Source organism: Trifolium pratense, linkage group LG2, assembly GCF_020283565.1.
Source record: "Trifolium pratense cultivar HEN17-A07 linkage group LG2, ARS_RC_1.1, whole genome shotgun sequence".
NCBI classification, from domain to species: Eukaryota; Viridiplantae; Streptophyta; class Magnoliopsida; order Fabales; family Fabaceae; genus Trifolium; species Trifolium pratense.
The window spans coordinates 47,516,577-47,537,657 of NC_060060.1; the positions used below are offsets into that span (position 1 = coordinate 47,516,577).

At 33.4% G+C, this 21,081-nt stretch overlaps 2 protein-coding genes across 2 annotated transcripts; one reads left to right on the forward strand and one right to left on the reverse strand.

Annotated features, from left to right (window-relative positions):
• Positions 1-212: 212 nt before the first annotated feature.
• On the reverse strand, positions 213-9,028 carry LOC123910239 (protein SHORTAGE IN CHIASMATA 1). Its single transcript, XM_045961327.1, has 9 exons — positions 8,553-9,028; positions 8,358-8,417; positions 8,188-8,277; positions 7,679-7,750; positions 5,152-7,286; positions 4,335-4,542; positions 3,325-3,825; positions 1,182-2,771; positions 213-576 (listed from the first exon to the last, which is right to left on the reverse strand). The coding sequence occupies exons 1-9, from the start codon at positions 8,853-8,855 to the stop codon at positions 490-492; spliced, it is 5,046 nt and encodes a 1,681-aa protein (XP_045817283.1). The 5' UTR covers positions 8,856-9,028; the 3' UTR covers positions 213-489.
• A 5,227-nt stretch (positions 9,029-14,255) lies between these two features.
• Positions 14,256-19,307, forward strand: LOC123904821 (low-temperature-induced 65 kDa protein-like). The gene is made up of 5 exons (XM_045954431.1): positions 14,256-14,301; positions 14,891-15,124; positions 15,654-15,977; positions 16,570-18,657; positions 19,216-19,307. Exons 1-5 carry the CDS (start codon positions 14,256-14,258, stop codon positions 19,305-19,307), a joined length of 2,784 nt encoding a protein of 927 aa, XP_045810387.1.
• The last annotated feature ends 1,774 nt before the right edge of the window (positions 19,308-21,081 follow it).

The window sequence follows — 21,081 nt, forward strand, 5'->3', positions numbered from 1 at the left end:
TTCACATCACCCCAAATTTTCTTGATCACTTAATATGTGTTTGTTTTCACGTCAAGAGACTCCACCGCATGCTGAGTTAAAGCTTATAATTGTAGCTTGGTAATGATTGTGCGTTAATAAGGCATATGACCGTGGTTCAAAGTTCAAACAGACGATTAGTCCAAATTTTTAGGTCAAATGATACATTCACATGGTAGCCATGAGACAGGTTATGTACCAAATGGATTGTCATTTGTCAACAATTTGATCATTTTTATGGAGAAATATTGGATATGTACCAAGTACAGAAAGGAACTCAATTGGTAGTTTCTTTTCTCTTTTTGATAATTGAATTGAGAGTTTCTTAGTTAGATGAAACTAAACTAAATACATGAAACTTAAATCATACGAGATGTACTCCGTAACTATGCTTTTACCAAACTACATTTCAAAAGTTATTAAACCCAGGGTCATATAATATAAACCTCCATTCTTCTCTCCAGTAATAGATTAATGTGCCTGATATGGAAACTTTCTTTTATCACTCCAGACCAGCTTAGTTTGACCTCCACTTGCGCTCTTCCCAAATGTAAGTGTCTGCCATAGACTGAATGTCAATGAATAATATGACAGCAGGAAACATGTAGTCTAGTATAATGTCACTATATCTCCCAAAATAAAGATCCTCTATACAAAATCTCACGAGTTTGTTTTAGTTTGTACTCGAATATAACTTTTTTTACACATGTATCTGTTAAAAGTCCCACATTGGCTAGAGATATGGTAAAGATAGCCTTTATAAGTGTAGTGCAAACCTCAACTCTCAAGCTAGCTTTTGTGGTTGAGTATAGGCCTCTAAAATTCTAATATGGTATCAGAGTCTATCCTAGATCCATTTGTTGTTTGTTGTGGAGACCTCCCATATTTGGGTGTTGATTCCACGTTCCAGCTTGTTCAGTTCTGGACGTGAGGGGGTGTGTTAAAAGTCCCACATTGGCTAGAGATATGGTAAAGATAGCCTATATTTGGGTGTTGATTCCACGTTCCAGCTTGTTCAGTTCTGGACGTGAGGGGGTGTGTTAAAAGTCCCACATTGGCTAGAGATATGGTAAAGATAGTCTTTATAAGTGTAGTGCAAACCTCAACTCTCAAGCTAGCTTTTGTGGTTGAGTATAGACCAATATATAAAATGTAAAACGTACCTTTGTCGATCTCTTGTCATTGGGAGTTGATGAGGATACGGGAACAGAATATCTTCCTTTCTTGGCTGAGTTTGAAGATTGTCCACCAGATTGCTTTTGTCTTTTCTGTTCCTGAATATTTCCTGGTGTTTTACTAGGTTGGTACCTAAAGGACTCAAGTATAGAGGGACTTCTCTTCTTAGAAGCACTCGAAATATTCCCCCGATACCCAAAATAGGAGCCGATATTCCCACTTAATGCTGATTTTTGACGCAGTTTGCTCTTTTCTTTGACTTTATTAATAAATTCAGTAGTCCAAGGTGAATTCTTTAACGGAGTACCTGACCTGCGGACACGTGAGAGTGGAGTTTCACTCAAATATGACATTCCCTCCTGGAAGGTTATTCCTCCAAAGTTTCTTACTGGAGTTGAATCAATGTTCCCATGCGGATTGAAATCAAGAGGAAATGCATCTCTTCCAAAGTCAGGTTCTGCATGGTGATCAACTTCTCCTGTATGTCTCACTGATCTCCATGTTGAGTTGGTTTCTGGGTGAATATTATTATCAAATGACAATTTCCTTACAATTTTATTGTTTCTCATATGATCTTTCTCCGTCTCAGTTATCAAATTTGGGAAATACTTGGAGTCAGAAATGGAGAAGCTTTCATCTAATAGAGGACTATTAGTCAAATCAACTACCTCACCTCTAATGTCCTCATGCAGCTTCTCAAAATTACCAAGGTTGTGCCAATTCAAACCAGTATCCATTATTTCATTTTGAGACAACTCTCTATTTTTAAAAGATAAACTGGGCTGTTCTAGCTGCTCTGATATTTGGGGAGCTCTTCCGTTCCACGATGATTTGGAGACTCTGGAATTTCTCATTGTTGTCTCAATGTTTCTTCGCTTTTGGCAAAACGTGTCATTCATGCAGAATCTAGCTTTTCCCAAGTCTCTGGATCTCCCAGCATCTCTTGACATACCAAAATCAAAATGATTTTGCAAGGTAGACGAATCTGGGGCAGCCTGAACTTCTTGGTTCATTGTTTCGAATTGCAACAATTCATCAAAACATAGTTCATCATTCTGATCAATGATCACAGGGTTTGTTCTTTTTCTTTTATTGTCACCTTGATAAAAGTGACATCTATCTGAGTCTGGACCAGAAGATACTGAAGAGGAGCAGTCTGTCATTATGGATTTTGAATCCTCGCGTTCTCCATATCTGCAGAAAACACCGAGTAGAGAAAGACTTTCTTCGGGAACATGATATTTTTCTAAAACACGCATCCTTTGTTCATGTGACCACGCAAGAAACTCATTAAGTGTGGCCTCTAAAGATAGTATAGAGTGTGCTGTTAAAGGATTTATTCCAGGAAATTGTGTAAGAAATGACTCTGCTAGAGTTACCGAATCAGGCATTTTGGGATACAGACCCCTTGTCTGAATGGCAGTGCTCCTAATGCAGTTTATCATAATCTCACTGGTCAACTCAGGTGAGTACGAGAAGAAAATCTGCAAATCAATTCCTAGACTTGTTGCTGCTGCATAAAGTCCATCCGAGGACTCCATAATAGTTGAAAGAAAGTTAAATTCTCCTTCAAAGACCTGAAAGGGGAACAAAACATATTGAAACCAGTTCTACGTACAGGTGGTCAATAATATATTAAACAACGACCATATAGCATGAAAATCAGATTCAGCAAACTATGTTTATCAGTTCAATGGTATTAAAAGCTTATATCCTCCATGCATATAATAATACAAAAATCCCAATGATGACAATGGTGAAAATCCCTTAATTCCCCTTCCCAGTGGTGCTTATATTAGAATGTATTTATACAGTTAGACACCATTCAAGGGGTCTAAGGAAAGTTCTAAAATGGAAAAACTGAATGTTAGCTCCCGTGATTGACATTCTTTGTACCAGAAAGGTTTCTCAAATATTAATTAAAGAAAATACAATTGTACCCAACATCTACCACCTTTGTAATTTTTCTCAATCCCCATTTGACACTGCAGTATTTATAGAAGCGGCTAAAAAGAAAATCACATAATGCTAGTGTAATTAAAATGAAAAGCTGATTACCAGAAAGCAGGCACGAAAGTAAAAACTAAGCAATGGCAGAACATAGTGTAATTAAAATGAAAAGCTGATTACCAGAAAGCAGGCACGAAAGTAAAAACTAAGCAATGGCAGAACATCAGTTGCAATACTCTCAATATATAAAGGTAAGCTTGAAGATGCCTCATTCGCTGGAGTTGCTTTCTTCCCAAGATTTCTACTATCATACCATGCCAAGCAAACTGCTGAACTTAATATAATATCCACAGGTAATTCTAAATCACGTTCGACAACTTGAATTCCTCTTTTCTCCATTGCAAGAATTACTTGGTAAGAGCTTCTTCTAGACACTATCATCTCCTTATCTACATTTTGAGTATTTACAATGATAACTGGTCCAGCAAAAGACTCCCAGCTTTGATGGCCATAATCAGTTTTCACAGCAGGAACTAGAGGCACCAAATTGTCTGCTTCAAGTGCAGTCTTCGAAGATTTCATATCATAGCTTTGTTCCACAGGATAAAAGTTCAATAGTCGCTCAAACTTTCGCTTCACCATACTTTCCTTGTGATTGGAAATAAGAGGAGTCTCGGTTTCCTAGCAGACAATCATTGTCAGTTTCATGTGTAAGTTTTTAATATTCTTACATATTGATTGGTAAAGTATAAGCCAAGAAATACGAATAACAATAGGTGACGTAGCTAATTCAGTAATTTCAATAACAACTAAAAGCATTTGATTTCCACATCTGTATCACATTGATCCGGGGAATTGTTCCAAATAAAAGTATCTCTTTTCCATTGATTATTGTTGATTTTTTATTTCTAATACTAATTGAGTTATCATAAACCATATTAAAGTATTCCTGTACTAAATTAAATCATAAAACAGGAGATACAATATCATCTGATTTTATTGTAAAGTGTTATACTCTAACAGTAGAAATTGTGCAACTAACAGATATATAATCAGAAACTTCTCCTTTAAAAAAAAAAATCAGAAACTACTAGATAAGTGATTTCGATATTCATTTGCAACATCATATATAGTATGTATAATCTAGATTCTATAAGCATTAAACTATCCAGAACCACACAGAGGATTACCAGCAAGGTTTCAGTATATGGAGGCATTTCAACACCTTGACAGAGTGCTTTGAGAACGCCATGGTCATCCAATTCAACCATCAAAAAATGAAGATTAGGCAATCCAACCGAGTTTGATGAAAGTTCAGATATTCTAGATGAGCCCTGTGGACCACCATATTCCAAGATAATGCTGAATTTGTTGAATGGAAAAAATGGAGAAACATGCCTTCATTTAACAAAGCAACTACTTAGTTTCATAGCAGAAGTATATAACGTAAACTGTTCTACAGAATAGTATTTTCCTTCAATTAACAAATAAATTACTTTGTTTCATACCATAAAGTATGATCTAAAAATATCATCTCTGCAACACTAATTTTGTTTTCTTGTTGATTTTTTCACCAATCAGCATTAAGTTTCATACAACATAGAAAATATTTTTAGATGTGCAGTAAAATGTTCTTTTAAACTTGAGTGGTGTTTATTTATCACAGGTTATACCTGAAGCTTTCACTCATATCATTCACTCTGCTTGAATCCTATGGTTGACATACCCATCTTTGTACAATGAACACAAGATACTTAAAATATGTTATATGAAAATAAAGTCCAATTTTATATATGCAAGATAAACAAAATCAAGGTTGTCAAATAACAGCTATAGCATAATGGAATCTGAACACACCGATTATTCCGGGAAACATAATTTAGTACAAAGTGTTATCAAATAGTGGCTATAGCGGTGCTATAGGGCTTTAGTGTCGCAAAATTTAAACAGACTGCTATTTTCTGCATTTGACAATACTGAATAAAATATCCTGAAATGAATGCTTACTTGAATGAAACCAGCAAGCAGTCTGAGCTCAGAAGTTCCGTCATTTTAGTATGAGTGTCCTCAGGCAGAAGATTATTTGCAAATGGCTGATTTCTGTAAGAATTATTTAGTTCACCAAATGATAACCCCAACGAGAGAATGAGGTTTTTCAAAGGCCACCAGAATACTTCTTCAGCCACAATTAGAGCTTTCAAACTATCCCGTTTGATGTTTGCCTGTAAAATTTCCTTGACAATTGTCAGTGATGGGTGTGCCATAGTAATATTTTTTCCCATCTTCCTGATTTCATCTTTGATCAAAGATTGGAGGATGCCTAATCTTGATTTCAAGTAGTCCGTGTTTTGACATAGTTTTTCTAGATACAAGCATGCTGGATTGAGACCATAGAAACATAAGTACCAAACTGCCTGTTTAATTGCACTTAACACAATAAACGCCATATTATTTTGATTTACATGGAATTCAATCAGCTTGTGCTTTTGAAGACTCAGCAAATCAAAATAATGTACATCTGATTTATGCGTCTTTGTCAGCTCTGTATCACTCTGCAAAATAGCCAGATAGCTTTTTTCAAAATATCTAGCAAGGGACACAATATTATCTGATAGCTTTACTCTATGCAGAACAGTGTGCCATCCTAGTGATTGTATACCATCTTTCAATGCGGTGGATGGAATATTTGGAATATTAACATTACCATTGGTGGAATCTACTGCAAAGTGGCAACTCCCCTTAATGGTTGCTTTTTGAGGATTTAAGAAATAATCAATGTTACTGACTTCTGACATAGACTTAAATAATAATGATGCCCTCTCTGCATTTCTTTCAGGTAATTGTTCCCGATATCCTTTATTTGAAGATCCATTTTCTATAACTTTGCTTGCAGAAAATTCTACAGGCTGATTGTCAAGCTGAGAAACCCCATCAGAAAGCAACTTCTGCAACTCTTCACTTTGTTGAAGGTCACCTTTACCTATAGTATCACTACGGTTGCTGATTTCTGACATTGAAGTATTCTGTACTTTTTTTTCAGGTAACCGTTCTTGACATCCTTTATTGGAAGATCCATGTTCTAAGAGTGTGCTCGCAGCAAATTCTACAGACTGATTGTCAAGCTGAGAAATTCTATGAGAAAGTAAATTCTGCAACTCTTCACTATTTTTAAGGTCACATTCACCTACAGTATCACCAAAGAAAACTAAATCAAATATCATATTTGTATCGTCAAAAGATTTTCCTCTGAAATCATAGTTGTTCATATCTATCTTTGCCCATATGTTCTGATACCAATTAGATATATTGTAATTGCATTTATCTTCTTCCAGTAGATCCCAGTTCAAGTAAATTCCATCAGATGCATATAAGGGCAGGGTCTTCACATTTGAAAATAGTTCTCCAATGATATCATGCACATTTATCATCTTTTTGTGATCAGAGATTACTGGTACAGGCAATGATTTGAAAGTGTCATCTATTAGTGCCATCTCATTACTAACAATCAATTCATCAAAACTCTTAAAGTTAAACTCTTTCTTGAACATCCGGTCACTTGTTTCTAGATCATCCGGTGCTTTTGTATCATAAAAAGCTTCAAAGGTATTAATCATGTCCTCATCAAGGAACACGAACTCCTGGAAGGTAATTAGATTCACTAATAAATGATAATCAGCCTGCAATGTCCCATCTAGAGTAGCATTCCCACCCACATGTTCATTTTCCAACATATTTATAAAATCTCTTTCAGGAAATAGATCTGATAACACCAAACTCTTCTTTGATACACAGTCTTCTGAGAACAACTTCACCATGTCATGCACTTTCGAATCCAATAGTGAATTTCCCTCTGTTATGGACTGGTATCGTTCATCAAAACTTTGAGGTCTGAGATCTCCAAAATATGATTCAACAATATCTACCATAGATAAGCTTGTGGGAATTCCCAAACTTTCCTCATCCACTTCCAAAATGAGAAATGTCTTTTTGTCGGAGTGTGGCAGGGGCTGAGCAGAAATATTACCTTCTACAGTGTATGCATTATCCCCATTCAGGTACTCAGAAATAACATCCTCAACCCTTGATACTGATTCCAGATCCTCGTAAGGGTACTGCATTAATGACTCAGGCATGAGCATTTCCTGCAAGGAAAACACAGGAGCTTGTTCTCAAAGAAATTTGGAAACAAGAACACATGAATAAAGAAAAATTGAAATCTTTGCTCATGTCCTGTCTATCACTATATAACATATGTTCCTCAAAATTCATTCTTATGTCTGAAAATCCCACCCTTTTTCCTGAATGGGTGCAAGTCAAAAACTAAAACAAAGTCTACCTAGATCCTCCATATTGGATATTCAATAAACACACCCTAAATTAATACTCCAATAGCAAACTATCAGACTCCTTTACCGAATCTATATTATACACAGTTCATACTTAGACAATGCAAGCCCACAAACCTACAGCAACAGTACAAGCTCTAACAAAACCTAGTGAGCATAAGAGTACTTATATATTATAGCGTAGTTACCATGCTATTTTCAACCTCTGGAGTCTGAGACAACATTTGCATCCGCTCCTTCTCAGTGAAGCATACATTTTCCTTCAAAATACAAAAAAAAAGGTAAGGATTGAATTATAATGCTTTAAGTACAAGAAGTTAGCATTAGTGTCATCAAATAGCAGCTATAGTGTTGTTCAAAAGAAGAAGAAATAATAGTAGCTGTAGTGGCGCTAGTGTAGCACAATTTAAGCAAATTGATATTGTTTCATGATAAGCTATTTACTACAAAATGATGTCCAAACATGGCGATAGCAGTGGAATTTGAACAAATGGCTTTGTAAGTTAGCATCGGTGTTGTCAAAAAGCGATTATAGTGTATCAACAATACCATATTTAAACAAACTTCTATATTCCACGATCATTTTAAAATACAACGAATTAGGAAAATTAAAGTTGAAGATGAAAACAAACAAATGCCATAAACACAACAAATTATTATTATAACTACAAAATTAGAAACATGTATCTCATCTCACCAAGAGTGCGTCCAGTTGCTCAGGTGCTTCGAATTGAATCGGTTCATAAACGACTTCATTCTCATCACTACGAGTAACCGTTTTACTCTCCTGCAAACAAAATCCAATAAGATCTCACCAAAATAAATAAACTAGATAAAAATTTCAAAGAACAATAACCGTTACTGTACATTGGAAAATTCAATATCACCATCGGAAACATAATCTTCCAAGACAAAATCAGCTTCTCCCTGCAACGCAATCAAAACAATGAGCACTTAGAATCTCGATTTTCACAGTGAAATGAAATTCTAACAGTAACTAACGAAAATCAACACAAAATCTACAGAGGAACGAAAATCGTGGAGTGAATCACTGAAACTAACCTTGCGATTTTGATAATTGGCAACGGAGGAAGCTAGATCTGGAATTGGAACTTCGAGATCGTGTGATTGGAGGTTGATTTTGTGAGGGAGGACGGAGGAGAGGAAAGAGGAGAGTGCGGATTGGATCGGGAAAGGATCGATGTGGAGGGAGACGTCGGGGAAAGGAGAGTACAGGAGGTGGAGATGGTGGTTGACGGCGGAGGAAGGCGGAGCAGGGAGGCGAGGGACAGGGAGGTGGAGGAAAGGGATGGTTTGGGATGGAGGGAGAGTGAAGTAGTCGTTGTTGAGAAAGCGAGTTCGCATTTTGAAGAAAATGGAGGTAACGGAACGAAATCGAATTGAATTTGGCGCTTTATTTTCTGTATTTATAGACAGACACGAGGATTAACATTTGGGGATTTTTTGTTTTTTCTCTAAATATCCCTCTAACAAAAAATATATATATGCCAAAGTGCCAAACTGACCTACCCTTTTTCAACAGGTTCTCGCTAAACATGACACTTTTTAAGCATTTTATTTAAATAAATAATTTATTTAAAAAGTAAAATATTTTAATTTTTAATGTGTTGACTTTACACATTTCTAAAAAGTGTCTCATGGACGCTGTTTAGCTTTTTCCTTTTAAAAAATATGGAATTGTCTACTTTTTGGTGTGAAAGTATGGGTTAGCCATCCCTAAGCCTACTTAATCTTGAAACGCGTGACTATGGATGACGCGCTCAGATGCGAGTCTGAAAAGCTGAAAGCCACATTGCGAATGGCGTGTTCGAGAGAAGGACGCTACACTGTAGATGACGCATTCGTCTTAATGCTATCTATGTTTTCTTCTTTTTCATCCTGTTAATGAAACATTATTCAAGCATATGTTGCAGGCTACACGATAATTTTTATAAATTGTATTTTCTCTTTAGTTCTCTTCAACCACTTCATTATAACTTCAACCAAAACAAAAGCGATTTAGTTGAAGTTATAATGACGTGATTGATGAGAACAAACAATTTATAGAAAATTTTGTGTAGCCTACATAATATATCCTGCAACTGCTTGAATACTTTCATCAACAACATGATGAAAAAGAATAAAACACATATAGCAACGCACGTGCCATCCACAACAGTGTAGCTGAAGTTGAAGAAATTTTGGGCAATTAGAAAAAAATTCAAAAATCAATAAATTATTTAAAAAAATTATATATTATCTACGGATACTTTAAGTTTCATGAATTATTTGTTTAATGGATACTCGTATAAATATAAGGCGCATACAAATATCATAGTTTTGAATGATGGGTACCGATTCGAATTTAGATCTTTAAAGTAAAATGTAAAGTGAGAAAATAAAAAATTATAATTGTAATTATTAAGATATATCAACCTATAATTTTTATTAATTAAAAGTCAATCGCTCACTTTACACTCTAAAGTAAATCGCACACTAATCAAATCAGCATATTCTCATGGCTCGTTTGGCCCAGCTTTTTTAAAAGTTTATTGTTTACATTGATTTTTGGTAAACAAGCGCTAGTTTAAATTAATTGTTTGAGAGATCAACTAGTAAATCTCGGGACAAGTGTTTGTGCATTGAATTCAAAGAGTTTTGAATGTTTACCGTTGAATGAAACATTTGTTATAGTGAAGAACGTTTAATGCGAAAAAAAGGTTTTAAATGCAAGTAATTGTAAATGGTTTGAAAGATAGAAGTTGCAAAGAAAACATAAGTTGCAAGTTTGAATGTAAAAGGAGCGAAAGTTCAATCGAATGAGAAAACCATTTAAATGCAGAAAAATAGATTTGAAAGTAAAGACTTTGCAGAAATTAACTTTGCATTGAATTGTAAATGATTACAAATAAAAGGAATGGTTCATAGATTCAACATGTTTCTCTTTGCACTCGTTTCTCGCTTTAGCATGGGTACTTTAAGTTTGTGAAAATTTCTGTATGCAAATTGTGACCCAGATTTCAACTAAAAAACTAGTATTTTTAGTTACAAATAGATAACTGTTGTCTAACGTTCTAATACTAATCTTCTGCCACGTGTCTTCTTTCATTTGAAATGAGACGTTACTTGAAACACTACAACCGTCGAAATCAAATTATGCTTTGAAATAAGAAAATATTCTAAGTCCACAATCATTAATATTTCGATCTAATATATGTGATTGAAAGAAAGAATAATCGAAAGGCATATAGCTATATCATATAGTAAAAGAAACTAAGTTATTTCTTCATTTTTGCCTTTTAGACTTAAGGGTAAATGATCATTTACCCCCCTGCAAAATAAGGAAATTTTCGTTTACCCCCCTGCACAGATTTTTTTTCTGTTTACCCCCCTGCAAAAAATAGATTCTCTTATTTCGCCCCCTGGGTGTACAGCAGGACAAGTGACTGTGCAAATTTGCTGACGTGGCTTGTACACATGGAAAAAAATCATTTATATTTATTTTTAAATTCCACGTCAAATAATATTTTTTTAAAAAAATTAAAATTAAAATTATTTTTCCTACAAAATTTAGAAAACGAATTTTTTTTTTCAAAATTTTAAAAAACATTTCCTAGAAATAACTTTTTTTTTTCATACAAAATTATTGAGTATTTTTTTCCTAAAATAAAATAAAAAACGAATTTTCTTATTTTACTCCAAAAATAAAGATTTATTTTCAAATCTTTTTGAATTAAAAAAAAACAGAATCTTCGCCGTAATCGTTTGCTTCCACCGTCATGATTGTATTCGTCGTCGTCTTCTTCAGTCGCCGAAATCATCTTCTACTTCATTATTGTCTTCTGCTTCTTTATATTTTTCTAGTTTTAGGGCAAATGGTTTTGATAGAAGAAGAAAACACCAATAAAACTTGTTTTTCTATTTTATATTTTTTTTCAAAATCTTTTTCTATTTTTTTTAATTCAAAGAGAATAACAAAAAATAAAGTTTTGTTTTTAAAAAATAAAGATTATGTTTTTTTTAATTCAAAAAGTTTGAAAATAAATCTTTAAAATTTTTATTTCGGAAATAAACTTTATTTCGGAGTAAATCTTTATTTTGAGAGCAAAATAAGAAAATTCTTTTTTTTTTTTTATTTTGGGAGGAAATTTTTTTTTTGCTGGAAATTTTTTTAAAATCATTTGTATGAAAAAAAAATTAATTTTTTTTGTAGGAATTTTTTAAAAATTTTTTGGGGAAACAAAACAGAATTTTTTTTTATTTTGTAGGAAAAAAATATTTTTTATTTTTTTTAAAAAATATTATCTGACGTGGAATTTAAAAAATAAATATAAATGATTTTTTCCACATGTACAAGCCACGTCAACAGGTTTGCATAGTCACTTGTCCTGCTGTACACCCAGGGGGCGAAATGAGGGAATCTATTTTTTGCAAGGGTGTAAACAGAAAAAAAATCTGTGCAGGGGGGTAAACGAAAATTTGCTTATTTTGCAGGGGGGTAAATGATCATTTACCCTAGACTTAAAGTACGATACAAAATTCATACTTTCAAATACTTTCCATTAGAACCCTCTTATTCTCAAACACATTATCCTTAACCTTCATAATTAAGAGAATTTAAGTAAAATCTCTCTTGTTCTTGAAGACATTTGTGTCTCTCTATGAAAGTCAAAATCAATGTATCTTTGAATGTAGTCATTACTACTTTAAACAAGAGATTTAATGCATATTTTAGCTCGACTGAAATATGGGATAACACTTATGCAAACAACTTATGCAATTTTTTTATATTATTATAAGTTTGTCAAGGTAGTTTATGATAAAATAATCTATAAAATTACAATTTTCACTAATATAAACTTATAAAATAACATAAAATATAATTTTTATTGTATAAGTTATTTGCATAAACTCTAAAAAAGTTGGACAAACGGACCCGTGCTCAATATTTACCTATCTTCTACTCATATATGAGAGTTGTCGGTTTACTTGTGTACATCTAAAAATAGCATTTAATGTTAAAAGATATCATTGTCTTTATGAAGCTAATAAGTTTGTTCGTGTGTTTGGATAGGGGAATTTTTTGAGGTAAAGTAATGTTTTGAGGGAATTCAAATGATTTGAGGTGAATTTCATTGTTTAGATGAAAATTTGAAGAATTTTCAAAATGATGGAAATTTATGAAGTATTTTGTTCAAGTTAAATTTAGAGAATTTCAAAATGACACCTAAAACCAAAGAATTTGAAATTCCTTATTCTCTATAAACTTTTAAAAAATTACTAATTGATCGTAAAACTTAAAATTAGCCGAAAAACCTAAAATCGACGATAAATGATAAATCGGCCGAAAATCCAAAAAATCGGCAGAAAAAACCTAAAATCGGCCAAAAGCCCAAAAATCGACTATAAACCCTAAAATCGGTCGAAAACCCAAAAAATCGGCAGAAAAACCTAAAATCGGCCAAAATTCCAAAAATCGACTATAAACCCAAAAAATCGGCCGAAAACCTAAAATCGGCCAAAATCCAAAAAATCGACTATAAACCCTAAAATTGGCCGGCAACCCGAAAAATCGGCAGAAAAACCTAAAATCGGCCAAAAATTGACTATAAACCTTAAAATCGGCCGAAAACCCAAAAAATCGTTCGAAAAACCAAAAATCGACCGAAAACCCAAAATCGGCCAACATACAAAAAATCGGCCGAAGAATCTAAAATCGTCCTTAAACCCAAAAAACTCGGCTGAAAACCTAAAATCGACCCAAAATCCTGAAATCGGCTATAAACCCCAAAATCGGCCGAAAAACCTAAAATCGACTATAAACCTATTTTTCGGCCGATATTAGGGTTTATAGTCGATTTTTGGGTTTTTTGGTCGATTTTTGGGTTTTTCGCCGATTTTAGGTTTTTCGGCCGATTTTTTGGGTTTAGGGTCGATTTTTGGGTTTTCGATTATTTTTTTGGGTTTTCAGCCGATTTTAGAGTTTATAGTCAATTTTAGGGCTTTGAGTCGATTTTAGGTTTTTCAGCCGATTTTGTGTGTTACTGTCGATTTTAGGGTTTTTGGCCGATTTTAGGTTTTTTAGCCAATTTTTTCGGTTTATCGGCCGATTTTATGGTTTTTGGCCGATTTTAGGTTTTTCGGCCGATTTTATGGTTTATAGTTGATTTTAGGTTTTTCAAACGATTTATGGTTTTTGACCGATTTTAGGTTTTTCCGTCGATTTTTTTGGTTTTTCGGCCAATTTTTGGGTTTAGAGTCGATTTTATTACAATAAATAAAATTAAATGAAGGAAATTCAATTACATTACCCAAACAAAGAATTTTACAATTGATGCAATTTTAACACTTTATCCAAACACTGGAATTTGAAAATCAAGGGAATTCAATTGATTCAATTGAATTGCCTAGTATTTAAAATCCCTTGAATTTCTAGAATCTCTCATCCAAACACACTCTAAGAGTATTTCGAAAAGTTGAGTTCATATAACCATGCTGTATAAGAGCAAGACACGTAGATAAAACTGGTCAACACGTGTCAAACGACAAACACATGTTTACTTACATCACACGTGTCACCATTTTAAGAAGCCACAAGCCCAATACCATGCAAAGGTGGCAAAGCAGAGTATGATATTCTTTTGTTCTTTTCTCTATAAACCCCCTTGTCTTAGTCTTTAACATTCCCTCGTGCTTACTACTTACTCAACAAGAATTTAACTAGTTACAATTTCTTTTCCAATCAAAATCATAAACTCTAGAACAATGCAAGAAGAACATCGCCATCCCCATAATTTGGGCTCACAACAAGGTATTTTAGATTTTAATTAATTGGTTGATTAGATTTTTTTTTTGTAAATGTTACTTGTTAATATATTGTAGGTTAGTTGTTAGGCGTGTGGATTTCCTTGACATAGTTTTCACGCGGTAATCATTTATGACCGTTCGATTTCACATGTACAACTGTGATTGATTTCACTGATTTTATTACTTTATCAATTTAAACCGTTTAATCAAACAGCTGAGATTGAAAACCGCATGAAAACTACATGCCAAAACTACATGCTTTTCAACCGTAGCCAATCTCAATCCAATCTCAATCCAATCTCAATCCAGTTGTTAGTATATTCTTAGAAAGGAAAGGAGAAATTTTAGTAGTCAGAAATCGAACTCTGAACCTCTTTCTCAAATCTCTTCAACGTCCCAACCTTTTATAGGTGGACTACACTTTCGGAGACAAATTGTTGATTAGATTGATTTGTCTGTTTTAATATTATGTATTATATTTTAAATGATCTTTTGATTTAAAGGAACATTTTAATTTTACTTGTTTTCTACTTAATGGTCATGCATTATTTTTTTCATATTTTTAATTTTTGGTTTAAATTTTGGATGTATAGTGACACATGGTACGGTGGAACATCATGATGATCATGAGAAGAAGTCAGTTCTCAAGAAAGTGAAGGCAAAGGCTAAGAAAATTAAGGACACAATCACCAAGCATGGTCATCATGATGATCATGAACAAGGTCATGGTCATGATCAATATCATTATGAAAATCAACATATCCCTGATGACCATGACTTGGATGAAGAAGATGATGTTCATGACCCAGAAATCCATGGTGCACCAAGTAATTGTTTTTCCTTTCATTTCTTCTAAGATGTTATCATTACTTGTTCACTTCAATTATTTTTTGTAGGATTGATCTTTAATTATTTATGTAGTTTTTTTAAACAGCATTTATCTAGAGAAATATAGGAATTAACTTTTTATGTATGCAAGATAGAAAAAGATTGGACCCTTTTCAAATTAATTAACTCAAGCCTTCAATTTTATTTTTTAATAATAAGTAAATCATATATTTAGTCTACGAAATTTGATCAAACAATTTGTTCTGAAAATTATTTGTTCACAATATTAATATTTTATAATGTTTCTAGAATTATAAAATGTTAGTTCACACTTTTTCCTCAAAAAAAAAAAAAATTCACATTAATGAAAATTGTATTTTTATAAGTTATTTTATCATAAACAAACTTGACAAACTTATTCAAACAGGGCCAAAACCAATTTTAAAACAATTAGATTTTCTAAAATTATCAAGAAATAATTTTGATTTCACAAATACAAGCTTGAATTTTTTTTTTTTTTTTTTGCAGTTTATGACAGTGCTAAAGTTAGAAATGTGACACCAACTGGCAAAGTAAAAAATTCAGGTCAAGGAGTGAATTTTGGAAGCACAACTATTATGGGAGAAGAACATCATCATCATAATGAGCCAAGAGTAGTAGTTGTTAAATCAGCTACTGAAAATATTAATCAAAGTAGAATCAATGAGCCATCTAGAACATTTGTTAGGGAAGAGAGAACAATGGTGCAACCTAAGGTTAATTTGGAGGAAGATCCTCATGCACCAGGAAGTAGATTTCAAGCATATGCTCCAGCTAATTATCAAACCAAAGTCACTGATCCAACTGGGATAGGTAATTATTATTAAGTATAACTAAAAATAACTTGATTCGTTAATTTAATGAATTGTTAGTCATAAAAGTTTGAAAGATAGTGGTCTAATTTGATGAAATTATTATTTTGCTGAGTCTTTGTTTGGCTTAAAAATTTGATTTTGTTATGTCTCATGACATAGTGTAGTACATTGTAGAAAGTGTTCTATTCTATCAACTTAGTTCCTATAAAAATATTTGACATAGGTCATGACCATTAGATAGATATGACACCGTTGCGTAGACTCAAATAGTACCCAAAATAGTAATAATATGTAGACACAGTAATAATTTAAGAAAACGTAATTAGACTGTCCTTATGGGGTGTTCAGGGTGTGCCACCACATAGGGCCTCAAAAAAAAAAAAAAATCATGTGTCAACTACTACAAAGTTGGGGCAAGCCCTTGCCCTTAATAATTTAAGAAAATGAAATTGATTGAATGTAACACTTCTATTTTAGTTAAGAAAATGAAATTGATTGAATGTAACACTTCTATTTTAGTCGCAATCAATTTTTTAATCACATCCAAATTTGGTCAATTTCTAATATTGTCTCTTACTAAATTCTAACAGGTGCTGCAGAAATGGACATTACTCCAATTCAAAAATCTATTGACAGAATGACTGTATACAATGAACCAATACCAACCCAACAACCAAAAACTCTTTCAACTATTTCTGAAACACAACAACACCCTTCCCCTTCTCTAGGAATCCACCACCAATTTTCTCCAGAAATTTCTGCACCAACCAAAACACCTTATCCATCATCAACCATAACACATCACCAAAATTTACCACAACAATCACCTGAAATCAAAACTCAATACCCTAAAAGCCATGATCAATTCACACCTGTTTTTTCTACTTCAACACAAACTCAACACCCTACTACTCATGACCAAAACTTGCCACATTTTTCTAGTGGAACAAGAACTCAATACCCTTCAGCTACAACCCATGATCATGTTACACCGTCGTTACTACCGACTGAACATAAACCTCAATTTTCCAATGCAACAAAAACTACTTCAAATTTACTACCAACTGAGCCTAAACCTTATCACTCTTCTACTATAAGTCATGACACATATCTGCCACCATCTTCCGGCGGCACATTTCTCCCAGGTGCGACAGAATCTAGATACCCTTTTGCTGGTAGCCATGATCAGTTTAAAACAAATTTGCTACCAACTGAGGCTAAACCACATCTCTCTTCTGCCACAATCCATGATCAATATGCGGCACCGTATTCTAGTGCAACTGAGCCTAATCTTCAGCACCAATCAGTTACAAGTTTGCCGCAACATTCAAGTGCAATGAAAACTCAGTATCCATCTGCTGGAAGCCATCTACCAACTGAACACCATTCTGCTACAAGTCATGGCCAATATATGCCACAGCATTCAGGTGGAATGAAAACTCAATACCCTTCAGCTGGAAGCCATGATCAGTTTACACCAGAGTTTTCTACCAACAACAGAAACATCACAGTTGAGGAACAACCTCAGCTACACCATGAATCAATGAAGAACTCATCAAACCAAAGCAACAACAGTTACACAGACAAAATCTACTCTGCAACTTCTGCAATCGCCGACAAAGCTGCAGATGCAAAAAATGCAGTCGCCTCGAAGCTGGGTTATGGTGAAAAAGGAGAAACAACAACTGGCGAAGAAGCACCGTTGAACCAGAGCAGTTACACAGATAAAATCTACTCTGCAACTTCTGCAGTGACTGGCACAGCCGCTGCTGCTAAAAATGCAGTTGCTTCGAAGCTTGGATACGGTGAAAAAGGTGAAACCACCACAACCAATGAAGCACCGTCTGACCAGAGCAGTTACACAGACAAAATCTACTCTGCAGCTTCTGCAGTCACTGACAAAGCCGCCGGTGCTAAAAACGCAGTTGCTTCGAAGCTTGGATATGGCGAAACACCATCAAACCAGAGTAGCTACTCATCTGCAACATCTGCAGTAGCACCATCGAACCAAAGTAGTTATACAGAGAAAATCTCATCAGCAACTTCTGCAATAGCTGATAAAGCTGCATCTGCTAAAAACACAGTAGCCTCAAAGCTCGGCTTTGGCGAGAAGAATGAGACCGAAACAAACTATGAAGAGAACAACAACAACAATGAGAAAAACGTTTCTTCTTCTTCAGTGTCACCTGCAGAATATGGAAAGAAAATTGCAGTTTCCTTGACAGAGAAGTTAGCTCCGGTATACGGAAAATTTGCTGGTGTAGGAACTGAAAGAGAAACTGGGGGTGTAGAACAGGATAAAGGGGTATCAATGAAAGAGTATATAGCTGAAAAATTAAGACCTGGTGAAGATGATAGAGCACTATCTGATGCAATTTCTGAGAGTTTATATAAGAAAAGTGTAGATGAGTCTGTGGAAGAGGTTTATCATAATGATGAAGGTAGTAGAGATGTGAGGAAAGTGGTTTCTGATGCTGTGCATAAGAGAGGTGATGATGAGGGAAGGAAAATGGAGAGGCCAAGAGGGAAAGTGACTGAGAGTGAAGAGGTGAAGAGAAGATTAGGGGGGTGGGATGAGGAAGTGAAAGAAGGTGACTTTGGGAAGGGTATGGTTGATATGGTTAAGGGTGTTGTTGGATCTTGGTTTGAAAAACCAGAGGAGAATGAATCTACTCAAGGTTAGTACTTTTTGGTTTTGTTTCTTCAATTATCATATTTTCTAGTTTGTTTAGATTATAAAGATAGTTTTAATTATTTTCCAGCAAGTGTTTATGTTTATAATAATATTTTACACATTCATGTATTCAGCATATTAGAGACCATTAGATTAAATCTCATAACTCTTAGCTCAGCTCAACTGGTAAAATGCCAAAATTGTTACCTCAGACATTAGGTCCCGGGTTCGAACTCGGGATCTCACTATTATATGTGAATTTAATTTTAGTGAATTATTATTTCATCTAAAATAAAAAAAAAATAACAATCATTCTTTACTTAAATATTTTGATATTTTATATTGAAAAATCATATAGTAATGAGCTTAAAAATAGTTTATAAAAATGACATAGGAGTAATTTACAAGAAGCTCTTTTCAAATAATTTTCCTAATGTTTGTCATTTTTTATCCAAAAAGGTCCTTAGTTCCAAAAAAAACAGCAGCATTATCTTTTTTGACTTTTTTCTTTTTTGTCGAAAGTGTGATTTCATTCATTTGGGTTGTTTTGTTGTTATTGTAGGAACAGGAGATTTGTCTAAGAACACTAGTGGAGAGGTTAGACAGGTTCATCAAACTGCAGGTGAAAGAAGACTACATGAGTCAACGAATTGAAGAATTGGTTACTTATGTGAATTATCAATATTTTATGTTTATGTAGATTTTGTATCTTGTTTTAAAGTCATGTTTGTTTAGATGTGTTATTTTTATCGTTATGATGTTATGTAACTCTTCTGGTACAAGACTCTGTTGCAATTTTAGGTTTAAAGGAGAAATGTATTACGTTAACATTAATTACGTTAATGTTAATATTTTGAATAATGCTAGCAACACACTCTTTAACAAACACACTCCAACACACTCTTTTTTATTGGTTGAAATTCACATGGGTCCCATAAAAAAATGTGGACCCATATAACTTTTATGGGACCCATATAAATTTTAACCAATAGAAGAGAGTGTGTTAGAGTGTGTTAGTTAAAGAGTGTGTTGCTAGCACTCCTCTAATATTTTAAGTTCATCTGTCTCTCTCATTTTCTTCTCACACGTCATTAAAAACAAATGATGTGGCAACGCGTCATTGGATGTATGCGTAAAAAATTTGTGGCAACGCGTCATTGGATGTATGCGTAAAAAATTTACACCGACGGTACATAACAATTAAACTCTTGAATTTAATTTATATATATCGTCAGTTTAAAGTTATTTTACACATGCATTCAATAACATACTAACACATCATATATGATATTTAAAAACACATAATGTGTCACGTTCATTAAATGATGTGGCAGCATATCATTGGATGTATGTTTAAAAAATCTTTACACTGCCATTGCACTTCAATTAAACTCATTTTTATTTTGACTACAAATACTAAGTATAATTTCTTTTGCCTAAAAATAATAATTTCTCTTTTTTGACAAAAATACAAACTTTTACTGTATCATTTTTCTTTTTTAAATATACTATTTTTCGTTTTATATTTCACAAAAAAACTAATTTTATTTTATTTTTTGAAAAAATACAAACTTTTAACATTTTTCTTTTTTTAAATATAATATTTTTCGGTTTATACTTTATTAATTCACAAAATACTAACTTTTGTTTATTTTTTTTAACAAAAATACAAACTTTTAAGATTTTACTTTTTTAAACGTTAAAAAAAAAAGATTTTACTTTTTTAAATATTCTGTTTTTATCACATCGGGATTATACTTTACAGTATTGATAAAAAGTTCTGATGTAGGAGAGTTTCCTTAATAATTTATTATTTTAGCTATATTTAGTTTTATTATACTTTAGGCAGATTTCTTATTTTTATATTTCACCTAGATTAGTTATTTTTATATTTTAGGTAGATTTGTTATTTTTATTTAGTTAGGTTAGTTATTTTTATTTTTACAATCTTTTAGGAGATTTGTTATTTTTATTTTTCACCACTATTTAAACCAAACTATTGTAGCCTTGAAAGACAAACTTTTGATTCAATAAAATTCAGAGATTTTTCTCAAATTTGGTGGATTTCAAATTACTCCTTCTGGTGGACTCCAGAAGTCTAGTGGATTCTAGATTAGTTACTTTTTCTGGTGGATTCCGGAAATCTGGTGGATTCCAGAGTTTTTATTATAGGATTAGCGCTTGCTTTTCCTTCACGCTTCCGTACTGCGTCAGTTGGTATCAGAGCAGGTTTCTCCTGTTCTTTTCCTAACGTGATCAGCCATGGGAGAATCAATTCCGGTTATTAGGGTTCGCAATAACAACCATATTGTTACGTACGTAAAATCAGAACATACTCGTGGTGAATCTGATTTGGAATACTATGAGCGTCGATATTACAAAAGGTTGAAGGATGATTACTACGAGTTTAAAATCTCTTATTCGACAT

Excerpts from the sequence above, each read along its gene's own strand:
- LOC123910239 (XM_045961327.1), bottom strand. The coding sequence starts at position 8,855 with ATGCGAACTCGCTTTCTCAACAACGACTACTTCACTCTCCCTCCATCC. Across the intron at positions 7,751-8,187 it reads AGCAACTGGACGCACTCTTG|GAAAATGTATGCTTCACTGA; the intron begins GTGAGATGAGAT and ends TGTATTTTGAAG. Across the intron at positions 3,826-4,334 it reads CATATACTGAAACCTTGCTG|GAAACCGAGACTCCTCTTAT; the intron begins GTAATCCTCTGT and ends ATTGTCTGCTAG.
- LOC123904821 (XM_045954431.1), top strand. The coding sequence starts at position 14,256 with ATGCAAGAAGAACATCGCCATCCCCATAATTTGGGCTCACAACAAG. Across the intron at positions 14,302-14,890 it reads TAATTTGGGCTCACAACAAG|TGACACATGGTACGGTGGAA; the intron begins GTATTTTAGATT and ends TTGGATGTATAG. Across the intron at positions 15,125-15,653 it reads AGAAATCCATGGTGCACCAA|TTTATGACAGTGCTAAAGTT; the intron begins GTAATTGTTTTT and ends TTTTTTTTGCAG.